Below are 22,849 nucleotides of genomic sequence, written 5' to 3'. Positions count from 1 at the left end.
CTGTTGCTCAGAGCTCAAACTCTTGAGCGAGCTCTTAACCAACTGAGCCATTTGGCTGGCCCCCAGCTCTCTTCTTATAGGGATCTGCAACAGGGAGAATGAGTGAGGGTTTGGAGTGCTGGGAGATGTGTTTGTTTCCTGTATGTCAATGTTACCTCAATAACAGATTTCAAACGGCAGTTATACTTACTTTCAATATCCTTTTTTTTTTTATTACTATTATTCATTCACAGCCAACCTCATTGTCAACCTGAGAGATACCAGCATAGCTGTCTGACGTGTTGCTTGAAGAGTTCTGAGCCCCAGGTCTTTGCGCTCACTATCCCTAATCTTCTGCACCAGCTTAGCAGTACCTACTATTAAGATAGGAAAATTATAGGCAGTCAGGGAAATTGCCACGGTAGAGGGAATCAGGCAGAAACCAAAACAGAGGCAGGGAAATAATTTTGTTAGCTGACAGACAGGTTTGAGGTTTAAGTCACAGGACCCACCAGAGTAACAAACTCAGATGGGGGAGGAGGAAAGTTTTTTTCAAGCCTGTAACAAAAAAGTCAGGAATTCCTAGGTAGAATGCATATCTTCAAACAGGTTAGTTAACATAACGTAAGGCAGTCAGGAATCCCCAGGTAAAATGCATATCTTCAAAGCATAGGCTTGGCACCAAAAAGCACCAGCCAGCTCTTCTCCCCAGGCATACAAAAAAAGGTATAAAAACAAATCCATTGCCCTACCTAGCTAGTGGGCATTCCAGTTTCGGATGCCCCTTCTCACTTTGAGAGCTGTAACTCTTTCTGCTCTAATAAACTATCCTGTGCTGCAAACCATACCTCTCTGGTCCGTGTCTCCATTCTTCGGTGCTGCGAGACCGTGATCCTGGCACACACACACACACACACACACACACACCCCAAAAATCCTACTTCACTATTAGAGTTCTGAGCCTCAGATCCATGGAACCAGCCCTACAGTCCTCTAGATTCATGTAACCCTCACCTCTTCCCTTTCTTCCTCAGTTCCATGAATGAAATCACCCTCTTACCCTTAGTGTTTCTTGGTTATGAACCAGTTAGTCGTGCAATATAATATCTCCCTTAACTTGTTTTGTTCTTCAATAGCTATTTACCTGATTCATTATATTTAATCCTATCCCTCTAAACTCACTAAGGTGGTTTTTCTTTTTCTGACTTAATCATGACTGTTACAGTACTGATTTTGGTATACAAAAAAAAGCAGAAGTAGTGTGGATGGAAAAGGGGCCACATATTAACCTGACAAGCTCAGGAGATTGAAAATAACCACATAAGATGGCATGAACATAAAAAAATTTCATAACTAAGTGGGCCATGGTGGGAAGTCACATCTTTAGCTTCCTTCATAAAGTTAGTCTGTGCCTTTTCAGTGGACCTCTCTTGTGTTTTTGCACCTAATATAACATCTTTGGAATGCCTGTGATCCTTTTTCTGGACCAGAGCTGGAAACAGCAAAATTCCTCATTGTTATGCTTGTCTCCTGATTACCATCTCTATGTGCTGTAAAAAGTTAACTGTTAACTATCCTGCACCCACCTGTGTAAAACAAGTACCTGTCTCTCCAATTACTTTTATCCAATCCCAGAGATTTCCCTGCTTTATTTTTTCCCACCCCCTTAATCTATCACCAATGGATAATGTAACCTTCCTCCTTTGATTCTATGTATAAAATAAGCTGCAAACTGCCATTTTGCAGGGCATTTTCTCAACCCGTTGAGATTTTGCTTCCCAGCAATTGTCGTCAGTTTGGCTCAAATAAAGTCGTATAAGTTTTCTCTTAGGCTGGATGTTTTTCGTCAACAGTAGGAAGCATGAAAAGTTTTTATTTAAGGGCATTCCTTACCACTGCCCTTTTCTATCTTGGAAAGTTTATTTAAATTTACATCAAGATCCAACAAAATAAGAAAAGACAGGATGACAACAACAGTTATCTCTCAATTTCTGGATTTCTTTGGTTATAAAATGTGATAAAGAAGATACTTCCAATTTTAAGTAGGTCTTGGTAAACAAGTGATTTTTCTGAAAATAACAACAACCATGCAATGCCAAATAAATTTTTAAAATTTATATTGTAAATGTATCAGCTGCAGGGAAATGAACATTTCAAGACATAAAAATTACAGAGAAGGGAAAACAATTTGAATTGTTAGTGTTTATTTCCCCTGGAAAATGGTTGTTCCCTAAAATATGATAATTCTGAATTTAAATTAAGGATCAAACTTGGCCCACTCAGTTAGAGCACCTCTGCTAAACAAAGAGAAACCTGAAAACCTCTTCATGTGTACAAGAGATTAGACTGATAAATTATGTTACCATGCTAAAAATCTGGCAGCTCCCCTCATGAAAGCCAAAACTCAAGAGAGGTTGATGGAACAAATAATAGGTTTACTCAAAATGCCAGGATTCTGAGGGGATGGCCTTTGAACGTTCCTCCCCCTCACCTCACCCCCGCATGCCAAAAGATGTTTTAGGCAGATAAGGAGAGGCAGAAGAAAGGAAAGGGGAAGTTGGTCAGGCAATTCCTGGAAAAAGGAACTTCCCAGAGGCTGGTTTGTTTCAGGGATAGGCGTGGACCTTATGCAGATGTAAAAATTTCTTTCAAGTCAGTGTCCTGGAGGTTTCCTTGAGGAACCAGGGTCATTGAGCCTGGTCTGCATATGGTCTGGAGTAAACAGAACCATTGAAACTGGTATGCATAGTAAATGTATAATAAATAGAATCATTAAGGTTTGGCAGGAGGGAAGAGAAGCAAAGAAAAGAAAAACTGTCAAAAGGTCCTAAACTAAACTACACTGTTAAATCAAGTTACACTAGAAGTTTAAATCTCAAAATGGAAGATACAGTGTCACTGTTTCAGTCAGACACATAAGGCCATCAGATTCAAAATTAGTTTTCCTCAGACCACATTTGCTGAGTTTAGGTCCTTTGTGGGAGGCTGGGGAGATAGGCTAAAGCTTCTAAAGGCAGAAATATCTACAGTCTGTTGTACTTAGGAAGCAAAGATCTAGTGCAGCGGTTCTCAACCTTCCTAATGCCACGACCCCTTAATACAGTTCCTCATGTTGTGGTGACCCCCCCAACCATAAAATTACTTTCGTTGCTACTCTATAACTGTAATTTTGCTACTGTTATGAATCATAATGTAAGTATCTTTTTGTTGTCCGACCCAAAGGGGTCGTGACCCACAGGTTGAGAACCGCTGCTCTAGTGGAAAGCAGCTTGCCTCAAAGGTATGTACTTCCATTTAAAACATTTGCCTGATTTTGAAGGAGTTTGGGATATAAGCTGGAGAATTGTGTTTTTCAAAATTTGAGTATCAGTACATAATCACCCATTGTTTTCAGAGCTGAAAAAATAGAGGCCCGTGGGCTCTCGATAGGAAGTCCACTATGGCATTTTTGTTTTATTAAAATGACACTATTTCTGGGGGCCAGCCGAGTGGCACGTTGGTTAGGAGCTGGCTTGAGATGCCAGCTCTGAGCAGCAGGGCCCTGCTTTGGATCCCACATGAGGGCCAGTGACGCTGCACCCTCTACAGCTAAGATGGTGAACAACAGCTCCACCTGGAGCTGGGCTGCTGTGAGTCACCAGCAATGGCGTAGGTTGCAGCCCCTACTGCAGTGGGGCTGGCTGTCAGCTGGCATGCACTTTCATGAGCTGCCAAGAGCCACTGTGAGTGGCCATCCAATGGCCGGTGAGCAACTGCCTCAGCCGGGAAGAGCGCAATGATAATACCAACATAGCGCAATGATAATACCAACCAGTGAAGCGACGTCCTCCACAACTAGACTGAAGAACAAAAGGGCAGAAACTTGTCTGTTCCCCTCCCCCAACTCCCCAACAAAATCTTTTTTTTTTAATTATCACACATATTAAGAAGAAATTATGGCCAATAATAAAAAACCAACAACAATAAAGATAATAAAAGAGAAGCTAGAAGCCATCTAAAAGATGATCCAGAAAGTATAAAAGATAGACCTGAACAAAAAAAAAAAAATCACTGATTACTGTTTTAGAAAAACTGGAAGAAAAGTGAACAAACTATGTGAAAGAGTGTAGATTCTTTTCACCAGAAATTAACTTCTATGCACAGTTATGAAATATATATTCTAGAACTTAAAAATAAAATATCTAAATTTAGGAAATCAGTGTTACCAGAGAACAGTCCCTTCTTGGTGCAGCGTCCAGGTTCTTGGCATCTCGAGCAAAGAAGTGAACGAGACACAGAAATACAGTGGTGAAAGAGCAGTTTATTAGAAGGGAAAGTACCATATTTCCCCGTGTATAAGACACTCATTTTTGAAAAATTTGGGGTCTAAAAACTGGGTGTATCTTATACAGTGGTTGTAGCTAATGGTTGGGAGTTTTGACAGTGATGAGGCGTTGTATGAATTTTATGATGAATAAAACTTGAGTTCAATAACTTTATGTAATACATTTTTTTTTAAATTTTGGGCCCCAAAATTAAGGTGCGTCTTATACATGGGAACATCTTATACATGGGGAAATACGGTGCTCTCCAAAGAGATAGGATGGGGACGAGCATAAGGGAGTGGCTCAAGGTCCCTGGCTAGTGAGAGCTTGGTGGTTTTATTTTATTTTCTCTAGAAAGGGCTACTCCTCTCCTGGTATGGGGCTACTTGACTGGCACCTGTGATTGACAAGAGACTATTATCTCATCTTTTTAGACTATGTATGTTCCTTCCCAGAATTCAGTCTGTTATAATGATATGAATGAACTTATGGGCATACACATGATAGTATAATGATGATATAATGAGGCTAAAGTGAGATGAAGGTCATTGTAACCTTTACCATGCAGGTGTGAGTGACTAATCTAGTTAGGTAGTTTGTGTCTTCTAGTGTCTTCATAGTGGCTCATGGTTATGGTAGATAAGGGGGAAGTGTGGGTGTAGAGGGGAGGTTTCTGGGCGGCCGCTCTCCATAGGCCATGTCGAACGTGCAGGAACGTTGGGAGACCCAATTTCTGCCTCTAACTGCCTGCTATTTTCCCCTGAGAGGCGTGATGCCCATAAATCTCTATGGGACGTTGAGGGACAGGAGGTCTCTTCTTCTGTATCTGCTTCCTGCTGAAAGTGGTCATTGTCCCTACCTAGCGGGGATTCACAGAACTCTCGCCCTATCTGATCTTAAATGAGGGGCAGGGGGTTTTGAGATCTACCTGGAAGGCTGTGTTGACCTCCTTGGTCTGGATGTACTGGAAGCCCTGCTGGGGCATCATTTGTATCCCAATGGCCCCCAGAAAACAGAGATGGATTTTGGTTAATAGATTTAAAAGTGCTGGCCCAAGGAACAGGACTCAAAGCTACTGACACAGGGTACAAGTCCATTTAATTTCATGGGGCCTATAGCTTTTTCTTCTGGCTTTAGCTAGTCATTCAGGTGTTGTTGTTTACCCAGGAGTTAGGCCCAGAATGGCCTACAGAGAAGGCTGGGCCACAGTCCACAAGCTTCTGGGTAATTATCTGAAGCAGGGGGTGAGAGACATTCTATGATTCAGGCTAGGAACAATCTTTAGTTTAAGATGAAGAAACTGATTTTAAAAGTGATTAAGACCAGGGACTAAGGAGCTAAGAAACTAGGGAAAGGAAACTTAAAATTCCTATAGTGAGGGGGCTTTCCCATATCAAGTGAACAATTTGAATTATAGACTGCATTGTGCAATTAACTGAATTAGTTAATTAGAAGAAAAGTCAGTGAAACTATCAATTACTGACACACATTTAAAAAGCATTCAAAATAGGATAAGTCACATGTGAAACATATCAATAAACCTAAAACCATTTAAATAGAGTCCCAGTAGAGAAAGAGAGAATTTAATAGAAGTAATAAAAAACATAATGGCTGAGAATTTTCCCAAAGTATGTAAACATATTATCCCACTGCTTCAAAAAACTAATTAAATTTTAAACAGGATAAACACACAGACACACACTTAGTAATATCATAATAAAACTATTGAAAACCAGAGACACTGCAAAATCTTAAGAGTAGCCAGAGATAAAATATCCATATCTTAAAAAGAATGAAATTAGACAGATGGCTGACCTCAATAAAATAGTTGAATGCTGACAACAATGGAATAACATATTCACTTGATTAATATAATTGCAAAATTAGAATTCTTTAGTTTTTCAAAATTAACTTCAAGAATGAAAAAGAATAGAACTTTCTTTAGGCAAAAATGTCATTGAGAGGTGATCACTCAAAGAAAGACTATGTTTCTTTTTCAATTAGGAGAAACATTTTACCAAAAAGAAAAGTGAATGTTCAGATGGGTATGAAGTGCACAAGATACAGTACATATGTGGGTAAAATAATTAAAACAAACTATACAAAACAATACTAATAGTATCATATGGATTATAAATTCATGCAGAACAAAATATAAACATTTATTACACAAGCTGGGAGGTATGAAAACAGAGTTAATATGTTTAAGCCTCTAGCAGTATTGGAAAGAGGTAAGTTAATGATATGGATTCTACTACATGATGTTGAGTATGCATGTTGCAATCTCTAATCATTAAAATAATAAGATTATATAAATATAAGAAATTGATTAAAGTGGAAAATCCATAATAAATGGTATTTGATTACTACAAATACAGTCAAGTGAGGAGGAAAACAAACATAATGCAAATACGTGAAAATAGAAAAAGAAAATGGACTATGGTACATATAAGGCCTATGTAAAATGGATTACATTAGCCAAGTAAATGATTGACATAGTTCAGTGAATAAAGTCTAAAATCTAGCATCATGCTATTTATTAGAAACACAATTTAAAAATAAAGACAGTGTAAAAACTTGAAAAAGAATTTTTTTCATGCACATATTAGCCAAATTAAATCAGTATAATTGTTTTAACATCTGATAATGAACTTTAAGGCAAGAAGCATTACTAGAAATAATGAGGAACATTTTGTAATGATAAAAGGCAAATCATCAGAAAGACATGAAAATCCTAAATGTGTATGCATTCACTAAGGTAACTTAAAATACAAAGGGAACAATATGAAAATAGAAAAATCCAAATCACCAAGGGGGAGACTTTTAACCCACTTCTCTTAATAGTAATAGAAAGAGTAGACAACAAATCCTGCAGGATGAGATTTTCAGTATATAATGAAGAAACTTGAACAAATAGATATATAAGATGGGGCCGGCCGAGTGGCACATTGGTTAAGAGCTGGCTTGGGATGGCAGCTTTGAGCAGCAGGGCCCCAGCTCGGATCCCACATGGAGGCCAGTAACACTGCCCTCTACAGCTAAGATAGTGAACAACAGCTCGACCTAGAGCTGGGCTGCCATGAGTCGCCAGCGACGGCGTAGGCTGCAGCCCCTGCTGCAGTGGACTGCCATAAGATACCATGTGTGGCTGGCAACCAGCGTGAGCAGCTGGCAGCTGGTATGAGCTGCCAAGAGCCGCCGTGGGCCATCCAGAGGACGGCAACCGATCTGCCTCATCTGGGAAGAGCACAATGATAATACCAACATGGGCCAGTGAAGCAACATCCTCCACAACTAGACTGAAGAACAAAAGGACAGCAACTTGTCTGTTCCCCTCCCCCATTTCCCCAATAATAAAATCTTAAAAAAAAATAGATAGATAGATAAGAGAGAGAATACTACCCCAAAAGTGACAAAATTCAATTTTGTTCATCTCATATGGACTATTACCAAAGTCCACCTTATGGTGGACCAGAAGGAAATCCCCCTAAAAATGTAGATGGTTTTAATCAAGAGTATATTCTCTAAATCCTATATAATTAAGCTAGAAACCAATAGCATTAAAGATAACTAGAAAAACTCCAATTGCCTGGTATGATTATGACTCTGATACCACTTCTGATCATCAACTAAGATTCTGCACCCAATTCCAACGTGTGAGGTTGGTTTTCCATACCACCAAGCAATTTTCCTGTACTAGCTGAGGTCCTACAATTCAACACTATCTACCTGAAAATGGCATCAGATCCCACAGGTTAAGGTTTCAGCTCTACAAGGCTATCCCCTCACTTCAATTGCCTATCATGAGTCTAGTTTGTCACCTGTGCTTCTGACTGACCAGCTATAGATCAGGAGTTCCAATGACCTCCTCCTTTGGTTCGAATAATTTGCTAGAGCAGCTCACAGAACTTAGAGATATATTTTGCTTACTAGATTACCAGTTTATTATAAAACGATATAACTCTGGAACAGCCAGAAGGAAGAGATGCATAGGGCAAGGTTTGTGGAAAGGGACACAGAGCTCCCATGCCCTCTGCAGGCATATCACTCTCCCTGCATCTCCACGTGTTCACCAACCCAGAAGCTCTTCAAAGCCCATTCTTTGGGAGTTTTATAAAGGCTTCATTACCTAGGCATGACTGATCAAATCATTGGCCATTGGTGATTGAATGCAATCTCCAGTCCCTTTCCCCTCCATGGAGGTGGGGGGCAGGGTGAGACTGAAAATTTCAACCTCTAATCACATGGTTGGCTTCACTGGCAGCCAGCCCCCATTGTTAGGTGATTAACAAAAGTCACCACATTAACATAACAAAGACAAATTTATTTCTCTTCTCGGTTAGGAAATTCTAAGGGTTTTAGAAACCCTGTGCCAGAAACTAGGATGAAGACCAAATATATATATATATATTTATTATAAATCATAATATCACAATATTACACCTGGAAATAAAGTAACATATTTCTAAGTATTCTATATGTCAAGGAGCAGTCAAAACAGAAATTATAATAATTTTGAACTGAAATACAAATAACTACAATACATGTAAATTACACAATATTTAACTAAAACATTGTTTTAAGAGAAACACTAGTTATAAGTACACTGGTTACAGGTTATAATCATATCTACCTATGTTAAGGAAAAAAGGAAAAGACTGAAGATGCATTGATTTAACACGGGTTTGAGATCAGTGTCTTTATTTTGTCATCATCAACCTCGGTGGGCTTCCCTGACAGAGGAGCGTCACTGAGATCAAAATCACCAGCACAGAATTTCGTGAACCGTTGTTGGCACTGACATTCTTGTAGAGCATTGTCACCGTAAACTTAATGCAACTTTTCACAAGCTTGATGCATGTTCTTCCCTTTATGGAAGAAAAACAGTAAAATATGGCAAAAAAAGCACAGTTTGGTCTTCCATCTTCAACTTGTAAAATCTTCAAAACTCAACCAAATCGCTCAATTATTTTTTAGAATGAAGCTAGGACTGTCAGCTGTCAAATGACATAGCAATAACATAGATTCAAATGACTCTAGTACTTCCAAAAATGAACTTAGTGCCATCTGTTGCAAAAATGTGTCATGACTTTTCTGACAACCCAATAGCAGCAGACACATAGGTTAACCAGATATTGGAATTATTAGATAAGGATTTTAAAATAACTATTGTATGACTGATGCATAGATAACAAAGAAGCAAGCAGTACGGTTGCTTTATAGCAGCCTAGGTGTAATCAATATGACTGCTTCATGACAATGAAATCTCCAAAAAATATTTCAATATATTTATTGAAAAATATCTGCATGCAAGAGGGCCCACACAGTTCAACCCCATGTTGTTCAAGGGTCAACTGTACGGTGATCCAGTTCGACAAATATTTTAGGTGAGAGTCATTCTCTGGAAAATACGAAGCTTGAAATTTTTGGTAAACAGTCAACTTATTATGTTCCAAGTGCCTACTGTGTGTACGATGCCACCAATATCAGAGTGTGTACAAGGAATCTCTTTGAAGTCGGTGAGAATCTGAATACAACCTTAGCTACTAGACTACTAGACCTGGATGATACAATCCACAGTGCACCATCCAGGCCCAGCTCTGTCACTTGGATATTGAGGTACAAAGGTTCTGTGAACAGCCCAGGACTGCAGGGCTCAGCACCAGTAACATGTTTCCTTAGCCCATACAACCAAACCCAAATAAACTGCTAAAATAAATGCATGTATGAAATATTTTCAATGTATTAAATAAAATTTAACATTCTAAAAGTAAATTAATTAATTAATTAACTAACTATTATAAATTTGTTTTAAAAAATATATAGGAAAAGATAAAGAGAATCTCAGGAGAAAAATAGAGACCCAAGATATTTTAGAACTAAAAAATGCAGTGTGATTTCAAAATTTATTGGATGAGGTTTATGATAAATTGGACACTAGAAAATAAAGTATTAGGTATAGTCAATGGTACTGTAATAGCTATGTACTATATCAGAGGGGTAATAGATCTGGGGGGGTGCGGTTATCACTTTGTGAGGGGTCTAAATGTTTAATCATTATGTTTTGTACACCTGAAATAATTTTTTTAAAAATCTGGGACAAGAAAAAAAAGAAAAGAAAAGAAAGTATCAGTGAATTTGAAGATAGATTGATAAGAATTATCCACCCTAAAACACAGGGAGAACAAAAATAATTGGGAAGAAAATGATCAGGACATCAGTGACTTGTGGACAATATCAAGCAAGCTAACATGTATGGATTTTTGAAGGCTCAGAAAAAGAGAAGAGAGACGAGATGACAGACAAAAATCTTTTTAAAATTAATGGTAAAAAATATTTCCAAATTTGATCTAAAATAATAAGCCACAGGCCTAGAAGCTCAGCAAACTTCAAGCAGGATAAAATCATACTTATGTACATTGTATTCAAACTATTGGAAATCAAAGATAAAGAAGATGAGACATGAAGAATGAGTAGGGGTTTGTCAGGCAGGGGTGATCAGGGAGCAAGGGAGATTGTTCCAGGCAGAGTGGACATGTTTAAAGACCCACAACAAATAGTTCCGGAAACTGAAAGAAATTCTTTGGAGTTAAATAGAAAGCTGGAATAGTGAGGGGTGGGTTAGAGAAGTGAGCAAGAGTCATAGAGAGAGAGCCTTGAGAGCACGTTAAGCTGAGGGAAACAAAATCATACCCTGGGGACATAATCAGATTTGTTTTTGTAAAAAGTCACTATGGCTACAATATGTAGAACAGATTGGAGGACAAAATATGGAGTCAGGAGGAGGCTATTGTAGTAACCAAGGCATAAGAGAATGTGGGACAGCACTTGAGATGTGGCAGTAAGATGGAGAGTTACAGATAAATATGTAAAAGCTATTTAGGAACTAGAAGACAGTACTTGGTGGATGTTTCGATGTAATGGAGAATGGAGTAAAGTGTGAACTGTGTAACTTCTCCGGGTTTGCCTACATATCCACATGGCACTCTCATTACCTTGTGCCAAACAGAATTATGTCTTCAAATGCAATTATGGTCATGACCCTCCCCAGCTTCAAGCTCTTCAGTGGCTCCCATCATGCCTCTGCGTGGGAAAAACAAACATATCAAATACCTAGGAATAAAATGAATAGGATATGTACAAGATTGCTTCACTGACCAGTACAAAATATTACTAAGAGAAATTAAACAAGGCACAATTAAACAAGGTATTACCATATTCATTGAATGAAGTAACAAATTTTGTAAAAGTGTCCATTATATCTTATATCTAGATTAATGTATAAATTAAATACAATCCTAATAAAATCTTAACCATAAGGGGTTATTTTATTATTTTTAAATTTGAGAAGCTAAACCTAAAGCTAATGTGAAAACTCTGAATATGAAAAAATATATATATATATTGTATCTTGAAAAAAAACAACATAACAAGTGGAGCTGCACTACCAGATAGCTACACCTATTATGAAAGTATAGAAATTGAGATAATGTGATGCTGACCAATAAAATAAAATACACTCAGACCCAGGAAAAAAAACCCAGACTCAAAATCTACCTCCATAAGCAGAAAGCAGGGAAAGACTGAAGAAAGAGGCTGGCTGTTCTAGTCTGGTAACTAATGGAATTTATTAAGGGAAACTTACATACAAAGCATGTCTTGGGCAGATGCAAGACGAAATGGATCCCAGAGCCATTTGGCAGGTGCTCAAGAATTACAGAGGGTATTCAGGAGGCTTCCTTTTTGTGTTATTGATGGTTTCTTTTGCTGTGAAAAAACCATCAATAACACAAAAAGGAAGCCTACTGAATGGGAGAAGATATTTGTCAACGAGATATCTGATAAGGGGTTAATATCCAAAATATATAAAACGCTCATGCAACTCGACACCATAAAAACAAACAACTCAATTAAAAAATGGGCAGAGGCTATGAAGAGACATTTCTCTAAAGAGGACATACAGATGGCCAACAATAATATGAAAAAATGTTCAATCTCACTAAGCATTAGGGAAATGCAAATAAAAACCACAAAGAGATACCACCTTACCCTGGTCAGAATGGCTATCATCAATAAGTCAACAGACAACAAATGCTGGAAAGGTTGTGGGGAAAAGGGAACCCTGGTGCACTGTTGGTGGGACTGCAGGCTGGTGCAGCCACTATGGAAATCAGTATGGAGGTATCTCAAAAACTGGAAATGGAACTACCTTATGACCCAGCAATTTCACTGTTAGGTATTTATTCAGAAAAACCCAAGACATTGATTTGAAAAAATATATGCACCCCTATGTTCATTGCAGTGCTATTCAATAGCTAAGACTTGGAAACAACAAAAATGCCCATCGGTAGATGACTGGATTAAGAAACTATGGTACATTTACACAGTGGAGTATTACTCAGCTATAAAGAAGAAGGAAATAGTACCATTTGCAACAATATGGATGGAACTAGAGAACATTATGCTAAGTGAAGTAAGTCAGTCAGAGAAAGACAAATACCATATGATCTCACTTATACGTGGATTCTAAAAAACTGAATAAATGAGAAATGTAAACAGAAATAGTCTCAGAGACACAGAGGAAAAACTGAGGGTTCTAGTTGGGAGGGGGTGGGGATGAAGGAGAAGGGGAAGGGATGAGACAATACAAATTGGTAACTACAATATGACCTCAGGGATAGAAAAGACAGTCTGGGGAATATAATCAATAATGTTGTAAATATTTTTTAGGGGGCTAGATGGACTCATGTCTTGTTAGGGAGACCACTTCATAGTGGGTGTAGAGGCCTGACCACCGCACTGTATTTCTGAAGCTGATGTTGAATAATATTGTATGTCAATTATAATTATATGTACATATAGTCACGGGACGTGGAGTAGAGTGTGGGAATGGAGTCAATGGAATTGTAATAGATAAGTATGACATCGGGGATGGGAGGGCAGTAGATGGGGGAGGGGGATTGTTTCTGTGTGAAGGGTGAAAAGGATAACTATTGCATTGTTCTTTATACCTGAAACTAACAATAAAAAATATAAATAAATAAATAAATAAATAAATAAAATAAGAATTACAGAGGGTAAAGAGAAGGGGGTGGGGGAAATAGTCATAGGTACTAGTACATGATTGCTACCAGGTATGGAAAATTACTTTATATGTTTGTCCATGTAAGGACCACAACCTGTTCCAGGAACCATCACATAACAGGAGGCAAGCAAGGTGTGCTGACTGATGTCAGAATAACATCAATTACAAGCAGTCTATAGGTCTAGGTCCAATCGAATGACCTTCTATTGATTTTTGAAAGTTTTACATACGTTAAAGTTTACTCTTTGTGCCATAAAGCTCCTACCAATGCATTGCGTAACATATACACCACTGTAGTATCATACCAAATAGTTTCACAAAACAAAATTCCACTATGCTTTACCTATTTATCATTTCCACTGTCCTCATACTCTGGCAACCATTATTCTGTTTTCCATCTTTGTAGTTTTAATTTTCCAAAATATCATATAAATGATATAATTGATTTCATTTATATATCATATAAATGCAACCTTTTTCAGACTGGCCTCTCTCAGGTTGCATTGTTCATTTAAGATTTTTCCATATGTATGTACGAATTATCAATTTATTCCTTTTATCACTGGAAAGTATTGCATTGTATGAATCTACCAGAGTTAAAGTACTCACCCACTGAAAGACGTGTTTGTTGCCTTCAGGTTTAGAGATTATTACTAAAGCAGATACAAATATTTTTAGGCGGTTTTGTGTAGACAAACTCCTTTTTTATTATTTATAATTCAAATTTATTTCATCAGAAGTGCCTCAATTTTTTTTAATTAAAATGTATTGGGGTGACAACGGTTAGTAAAATTACATAGGTTTCAAGAGTACAATTCTGTTATACATCATTTATACATCACATTGTGTGTTCACCATCCAGAGTCAGTTCTCCTTTTATCACCATATATGTGACTCCCTCTACCCTCATCTACCACCCCCCTCCTCCTTTACCCTCTGGTAACCACTAAACTATGTCTGTGTCTATGAATTTCTGTTTATTTGTTTTTCTTGTTCTTTTATTGCTTTCAGTTTTATATCCCACATATCAGTGAAATCATATGGCTCTCGACTTTTTCTGTCTGGCTTGTCTCACTTAGCATAATAATCTCAAGATCCATCCATGTTGTCACAAATGGCAGTATTTCAACTTTTCTTATGGCAGTGTAATCTTCCATTATGTATGTATACCACATGTTCTTTATCCAATCATTTTTCAAAGGACACTTTTGTTGTTTTCATGTAGTGGCCACCGTGAATAAAGCTGCAATGAACATCGGAGTACATATATCTTTACGGATAAATGTTTTCAGATTTATGGGGTATATACCCAGGAGAGGGATTGCTGGGTCATATGGTAATTCTATTCTTAATTTTTTGAAGAACCTCCACACTGCCTCCCATAGTGGCTGCACCAATCTGAATTCCCACCAACTGTGTATGACATAGGTTTTCAATTTAATTGTGAAATATCTGCAAGTATGACTGCTAGATCACACAGAAAGACTATATTTAGCTTTAAGAAACTACTAAGCTGTCTTTGAAAATGGCTGCTCTATTGTGTGTTCATGCCAGCAATAAATGAGGGTTCTTATTGTGCTGAATCCCTCTGCAGAAGTTTGTATTAATAATTTTGGGGATTTTAATCATTTTAATAGATGTGTAGTGGTTTCTCATTGATGTGTTCTTGTTTTTGTTTTGTTGTTGCAAAAATAGTGCAGAGATTTCCCATATACCCCTGTAGTGGGTTAAATATCAGCCCCCAGTAGCAGTCCCAGCCTCAGTACCTGTGAAGGGAGCCTTATTTGGAAACAGGGTCTTTGCTGATATAATTAAGTTAAGGATCTTGAGAGGAGATGGTCTTAGATGTAGCATGGGCCCTCAGTCCAATGACAAGTGTCTGTATAAAAGACAAAGGAAGAAGGCCATGTAAGCTTAGTGGGCAGCTACAAATCAAGATACACCAAAGATGGCCACAAGGCACTGGAAGCTGGGAGAGAGGCGTGCAATGAATTCTTCCTCAGAGCCTCCAGAAGGAACCAACACTATTGACATCTTGACTTCAGACTTTTGGCTTCCAGAACTTGAAGAAATAAGCTCCTGCTATTTTAAGTTTGTGGTGATTTTTTTGTGGCAGCACTAAGAAACCAATGCAATCCTTCACCCAGTTTCCTCTTTTGCAGCTTACATTCCATTTGTCAAAACTAAGAAACCAACATAGGTACTATTGCTATTAACTAAACTCTAGTCTTTATTTGGGTTTCCCTAGTTTTTACTAACATCATTTTTCTATTCCAGGTTCCAGCCTAGGATACCGCATTGCATTTATTTATCATATCTCATTAGTCATCCCTGATATGTGACTATATCATAGTCTTTCTTTGTTTTTGGTGTGGTTTTTTTTTGTGGTTTTGACAGTTTTGAGGAGTACTAGTCAGTTACTTTGTAGAATCTTTGCTTGTCTGATGTTTTTTTCATAATTAGACTGGAGCTATGGATTTTTGGAAAGAGTACCACAGAGATGAAGTACCTTTATTAATTACATAATATCATACAGGAGATCAATGTGGCATCATCAGTGGTATTAATATTGATCACTTGGTTAATGTAGCACTTGCCAGGTTTCTTTGCTGTAAAGTTAATATTTTCCTCCTTTTCCATCTTCTGTTATTTGGAAGTGAGCACTGAATTCCAGCTTACACTCAAGGGAAGAGGAGTATTTACATACAGTTTTTGGAATGTTTCTGTAAGGAAGATTTGTCTCTTTTCCCTCATTTGTTTATCCAATTATTTATTCATATCAGTGTAGATGGATGCCCCATGAATTTGTAACTTTTTCTGCTTCATTTCCCATTCCAAGTAAAATCTACCTCTGCTCTATTTTTCCCTTCTAGCAATAGGACTTTCCCAAACCTTATTCTCTCTCTCTTTTCTATATTGAATATTAATTAAGAGCCAGACATTATCTGTATCTTAAGGATAATATGATAAATAATTTATCATTCACTTTCTCCAGAAGTTCACAGCCTAGAAGGTTCTACTGTGCACCACTAACCTTGCTAGGTCCTGAGGATGTAAAGGTACCTTAGACACCCAGAAGATTACTACTAGATAACTTCTCCTTTCTCTCTTCCTCCTCCTCCCGTTATGCTTCCTCCTCCTTATCCTTCTTTGCTCCTTTGATACCCAAACTTTTATTTAACAATATGTAGTAGATCTCCTTTTTTTATATCATGTGTACAACATGATGACTCAATATTTGCATATACTGTGAAATGATCATCACAATAAGTCTAGTTAACATCTGTCACTATACATAGTTACAATGTTTTTCCTTGTGATTGTGATGAGAACTTTTAAGATCTACTCTCTTAGCAACTTTTAAGGATGCAATACGATATCATTAACTATAGTCACCATGCTGTACATTATATCCCCTTAACTTAGTTATTTTATAACTGGTAATTTGTACCTTTTGACCCCCTTCACCCATTTCTCCCAAACCCCGCTCTGGCAACCACCAATCTGTTCTCTACATATATAAGCTTTCTTTTAGATTTCATCTATAAGTGAGATCATATGGATGGTATATGCATTATTATTTCACTTAGCATTATATATATATATATACACATATATATATATACATATATATATATGCAAAAGAATATGGAACATTATTCAGCATTAAAAGAATAAAATCATCATTTTAATGTGTATTTTTAGTAACAAATTATATGCACATTTTTCACATACTTATTTGTATCTTCTTTGGCAAAGTGTCAGTTTACACCTTTGTTTCTTTTTTAATTGAGTAGGTTTTTTCTTATTGCTGAGTTTTAAGAATCCTTTGTATATGTTTGATATGTCTTTTAACAAATATGAAATCTATGTGTTTTCTCAAAGTGTGAATCTTGTATTTTTATTCTCTTAATATATTTCTTAAAGTTTTCAATTTAAGTAAAGTTCAATTATTGTTTCATTTATAGATGGTAATTTTGATGTTGTATCTGATCATCACCAAATCCATGCCCACAGATTTTTTCCCCTATGTTTTCACCTAGAAGTGTTATAATTTTTCATTTTACAAGGTGAGGTATTTGTCTATATCTATATCTATCTATATCATCTATCATCTGTATCTATATCTATATTGCATGTAAGACGCCTAAGGATTCCAGTACTATTTTTTACCTTTCTTTCATTTTTCATCAAATGCTATAAGGATGAAAACCATCTTAAGGTTTCTACCTGAGCCTGACAATTAAACTGACAAAAACAGATTAACAAGATAAAACATACAAATTTATTAAATTTTTCACATACATGGGAACTTTCACAAGGGAATGAGGACTCAAAATACTGACCAAAGTTACCTTTTAGACTATAAATTTGTGAGGAATTGACAATACAAAGGAATTTGGGCTAAGAATAGTAAATTGTGAAGAAGTAACTAGAAGATTAGGGTTAGTTTAACAGGTCATCCCCAAATTCCCTGTCTCTGGTTAATAAGAGTGTTTTCCCCCTTGTTGGGGCAAGGAGGGTATTTTTTTTATTGGGGAATTGGGGGGATGGGAACAGTGCTGGGGAATTGGGGAAAGGGGAAAAGACAAGTTGCTGTCTTTTTTTGTTCTTCAGTCTAGTTGTGGAGGACATTGCTTCACTGGCCCAAGTTGGCACCATCATTGCTCTCTTCCCGGGCGAGTCAGGTCAGTCGCTGGCTTCTGGACGGCTGCTCATTGTGGCTGCTGGCCGCTCCCGCTGGCTGCTGGCTACATACGGTAGCCCATGGCAACTCACTGCCATAGGGGCTGCAGCCTACGCTGTCACCTGCGACTCTCGGCAGCCCAGCTCCAGGTTGAGCTGTTGTTCAGCATCTTAGCTGTAGAGGACAGTGTCACTGGCCCTCATATGTGAGATCCGAACTGGGGCCCTCTGGCATCCCAAGCCAGTTCTTAACCATCGCACCACTCGGCCGGCCCAAGGAGGGTATTTTTCACATGGGAGATTTATCTCCTACTTTCAGAACAACAAAGAAGGATCAGATTATTTTTCCTGCACCAGCTGTGCCTTAAGTGCGTTTCATCCAAAATAATCAATATGCCCAAATGGCATACTTTGGAGTGACATATACTGCTACCTTTCAATGTCATGGTGACTTAGTCAAAATCATTTGAATATATTTTAGTGGATATATGCGTATTTCTGTTTCTGATGTCTCTATTCTGTTTCATTGATCGATGTGTCTATTCCTCTGTCTTTGACTAGGGTAGTTTATTAGTAACTCTAAAAATTGGGTAGTGAGAGTACCCAATTGAAATTTAAAATACAATACCATTTGCACTACCACCCCAAAAATGAAATCATTATGCATAAATCTAATAGAATATGTGCACCATCTTTTAAGCTAAGGTAAAACATGAGAAAAGATGTAATAAGTAATCAATTATTATGATGAAAAGAAAGCCACTTAGTTAACTAAAATTGACCAAACAAATCCTTTTTCTGTTTAGGACTACAACATATAAAAAAATTTCGAGGATTTGAAATTTTTCATAATAAATAGCAATATTTTCTTACATTCATCTCTCCTGCCCTAATAACAATGTCACTACCGGCCATTAAACTAAGCCAAGGAGATTGTGATGGTTTGAATTGTGTCCCCTAAAATTCATATTTTGAAGTATAACTTCCAGTACTTAAGAAAATGTACTTATTTGGGAATAGAGTCATTACAGAGGTAATTAGTAGGATAAGGTAATTCTGGAATAGGGTGGGCCCCACATTCAATATGACTGGTGTCCTATTTAAAGAGAAAAATTTGAACAGAAGAGCATCACGCAAAAACTGAATCATGCTTCCACAAGGCAAAGAACTAACAGAAGCGAAGACTGTAACAGATGCTTCTCTAGTGCCTTCAGAAAGAGCCAGGCCTTGCAAACCCTGACATTGGAAGACTATCCTCTAGAGTTGTCAGGCAATACATTTTTGTTAAATAATTACTTTGTGGTATTTTGCTACACCAGCCCTTGAAAACTAATAGAAAAAAGAACATAGTCATAGTTCAAATTCAGTCTTTTAGAAACTATTTGTGATGAAAGCTGGAGAGAAAGTGAAAAATTCCAATGAGGGAAGAGGCACAGATCCGGGATAGACTTACTAAGCTGGAGGGGAAATAGCAACACACTGGCAGGTATCAAACTGGCAGACATGAGCAACCCCTCTATTCCACAGGTAAACGCTCAAGGATAATAACTAAACATGCTTTCTTGGCTTACCCCTGCCAACTTGCTAAATATAGGTCTACCCACATTGGCAATTTTTAACTGACAGCTAGTCAATCTACCTATCAAATTTATTCCTGCTCTATTTTTTGCTCACCTCTCTCTTCTTCTAAGTTTTGTTTTCCTTTTCTTTCTGACAATGGTTTTTCTAACTGATGACATATAGTTACATGCAGATATGAAATGTCTCTGTGTAATTTCATTGACCTTTCAAAGGAAGTTATTGATGATTACTGACATTTGGATTCCTTGTAGAATATTTTAAATAGGGTTAAACCTTTTTCTGGAACTTGAAGTACTTTAAGTGTTCCACAATATGATTCAATGTTGGGGAAATAATCTGGGGCTAGAGCAAGAATATAATCAAAATTAATGAAACTAAAGTGTTTCTATTGTATATAGGGAACACATAGGGTGGGGATAAGGAATACAGTTGAATTTTTTCATATTGAAGAGTAGTTAGAATTAAAGTTTGATGGAGATCGTGGAGTCACAGTGAGGAGGGACTTTAGCCAGTTGCCATGGTCTGTAGAACTGAGAGAGTCTTGTTGCTAAGTAGCTAGATCTAGAATTTAACCAATTCAGAGACAAAAAGGAAGGGGATTTTTATTCATTCTCATGTGAGGTCCCAAATGAAAATCTTTGTACATAGAGATGGGTAGTACAAATGATCTATGAATATGGCTATAGCTAGAAAGGACCATGGAAACCATTAATTCTATTGCTGGTAAGTCATTCAAGAATTTCACATAAAGGAGAGAGGTGCTAGTATTTGTGTATGCATGAATACACACACACAAATAAGCAAAAAAACCCAAAAACATGTCTTTAACAAGTATTCACATCTTGAGGGAGATCTATAGCATTTATTATTTCCTATTCTAGTATACTTCACTTGAGTGAAAGCTACAAAATTTTGTTTTAATGGGTTGTTACTCATTTTTTGGCAAACTGAATTAGGCTATAAGTATGTGTGAGAAGGGAGGTGGTACTAAAAGTACAGAGCTTTATCAATTTGATGAAACTGTGGGAATATAGAAAAGAATTTATTAATTGTCTATACATTTATTAGTATGTATCATAATGTTCAATCAACAGTAGACAATGGTGGTATTGGAGGGGGAAGTACAATGGATTAGATGGATGTTACTTAAATATGTTTATATTTGATTATACTCTTAAGAAGAAGAACGTTTTTCAACACCATATAAAATGGAATAAAATCAAACTAGAAAGCTAACAGCTGGAGATGGGTGTGTACTGAAGGCAAAATAAGTACCTTCAGAAATGCAAAGGAAGTCAATAATCCCAGAAGGATAAGGGAAAGCTTTGGGGAAGGTAATATTGTCTTACAGGGCAAAAACATCTAAATCCTCACAGTTTTAGGATTGCAAGGTAACAAGCTCCCAAGTTCAATCTTTATATAGATGTATTAACTTAAACTAATATATATATATATAATGTATATATATAATGTATATATATTTACACAATTTATATATATATATGTGTGTGTGTGTGTCTTGTATGAAAAATACAAATACAAAAATATTTGCCCCAATAATACAAACATTTCACATATTTGTGAAAATGAGAAATATAGCACAAACACAATGCCTACCTGACAATACTGATTTGTTACTTTCTTCCTTAAATAAAATATTAATTAAAAAATATTAATAAAACTAGATAATGTACAGACACTGGACTACCCACTTGGGAAACATGAATAATACAAACCTAAATAAGTTCGTTGTTTTGAGCACCAATTTAGACAGAGTGGTTGGGGGAAAGGTACACATTAGAAATTTGTAAAATTGCATTCAATATTTTACATATACATGCCAATTTTTATTTATCTAGTGTGACTATCCACAGTCATCATCAGGTCATTAAAGTACTAAGAGTTCTTTAAGTAATGACATCAAAAAATCCCTGTAAAAATTGAAAAAGCACAAAAGTCTGCTATGACAGATCTAAAACACACTGATCAAATCCACTTCCCATAGTAGATGATATACAAATGGAAAGTGCCCAATTAAGAACCTATTCTCTGGATAGTTTACTCATTTTTGCTTTTCTCTTCTTTTTTTTTAAATTTTGATTCCATGTATTTGGACACTTTTTCTCTGGAATCATTTTCATTACGTATGGAATCTTCCTTTCATGAAAAGCAACAGCAATCTCCTCTGTAGTCACACTTTTTCATGGAAAGTCCTTTATCCCTACTTAATTCTACTTAAATCCCTACTTAAAACATACCTATCAACAATGTGAAACCCAAATGATACTATTTTCCTTGCAGTTTGGCAGAATTAGATGAAAAGAGGAACACAGAAAGGAGATAAGACAAGTAATAATTTGTTGCGTGGATATATTTATATATATATATTAAGGACAATAAGAAAAAATAATGTTATGTGAGTATGTTAATATATCTCTCTTGAGTAATGTGGCTAAATAACTTATCATTTGAAATTGAAAGAAAAAACTATATGTAAATATTTATACCAAGTCAATGTGTATAGAGACTCCCTCTCAAAACATGATATATGCTTACCTTTCCATTAAGACTCTTTGTTTTATACAGAGGGTGCCAAAATAATGTATACACACTTTAAGAAAGGAAAAAAGCTGTATTGAAATTGTAATACTCAATATATACCAAAAACAAAAGGTAAATACAAGTCATGTGTATACATTCTTTTTGGCACCTCGGTATATGTATTGTGAAAATGTTCATACATATTCATGTATTCGAAGAACAATATCATTAATCACTATGTGTCCTTCATCTAGTTTCAAAAACTGTCAGCCTATGGCCGGCCGATCACCATTCTTTAGTACATCCACAGTCTCACACTGCCTCACAATTCCTTAAGAGTAAACACATGCATATCCTATACTGATATGAAATGAGCGTCAAGAAATTTCAGAACAGGGTCTGTAGGACCCTGTGTTGAAAAGAACATAAGGCAAATATATATATACTTTTCTTCACACACATGAAAAAAAAGAAAGAGTAAACACAGGCAGTATGCTGAGTCGTGTCTTGAGCCAGACATTAACCCATTTTAAGCCATATCTTTCTCTTCCTCCTCTACCTTGGCCTGCATATAATCCCCACCTGTTTCTACTGTTCTTTGTATTTTCTCTTGTAGTGTGCTTCTCTGATGGTGTGACTCTGCCAGAGAACCGATTAAAAGCCAGTCCTGGAG

At 36.8% G+C, this 22,849-nt stretch overlaps 1 protein-coding gene across 1 annotated transcript in view; it reads left to right on the top strand.

Moving 5' to 3' along the window:
• ADAM29 (ADAM metallopeptidase domain 29) overlaps positions 1–22,813 on the top strand; it is a 26,009-nt gene extending 3,196 nt beyond the window's left edge. Inside the window, exon 2 of the mRNA XM_019636123.1 lies at positions 22,793–22,813. Within this exon, the coding sequence (XP_019491668.1) occupies positions 22,793–22,813 (21 nt within the window). The remainder of the gene's footprint in view (positions 1–22,792) is intronic.
• Positions 22,814–22,849: the final 36 nt, after the last annotated feature.

The sequence above is a fragment of the Hipposideros armiger genome, unplaced genomic scaffold (assembly GCF_001890085.2).
Source record: "Hipposideros armiger isolate ML-2016 unplaced genomic scaffold, ASM189008v1 scaffold_27, whole genome shotgun sequence".
Classification (NCBI taxonomy): domain Eukaryota; kingdom Metazoa; phylum Chordata; class Mammalia; order Chiroptera; family Hipposideridae; genus Hipposideros; species Hipposideros armiger.
This window is presented reverse-complemented; position numbering and strand designations above follow the sequence as displayed.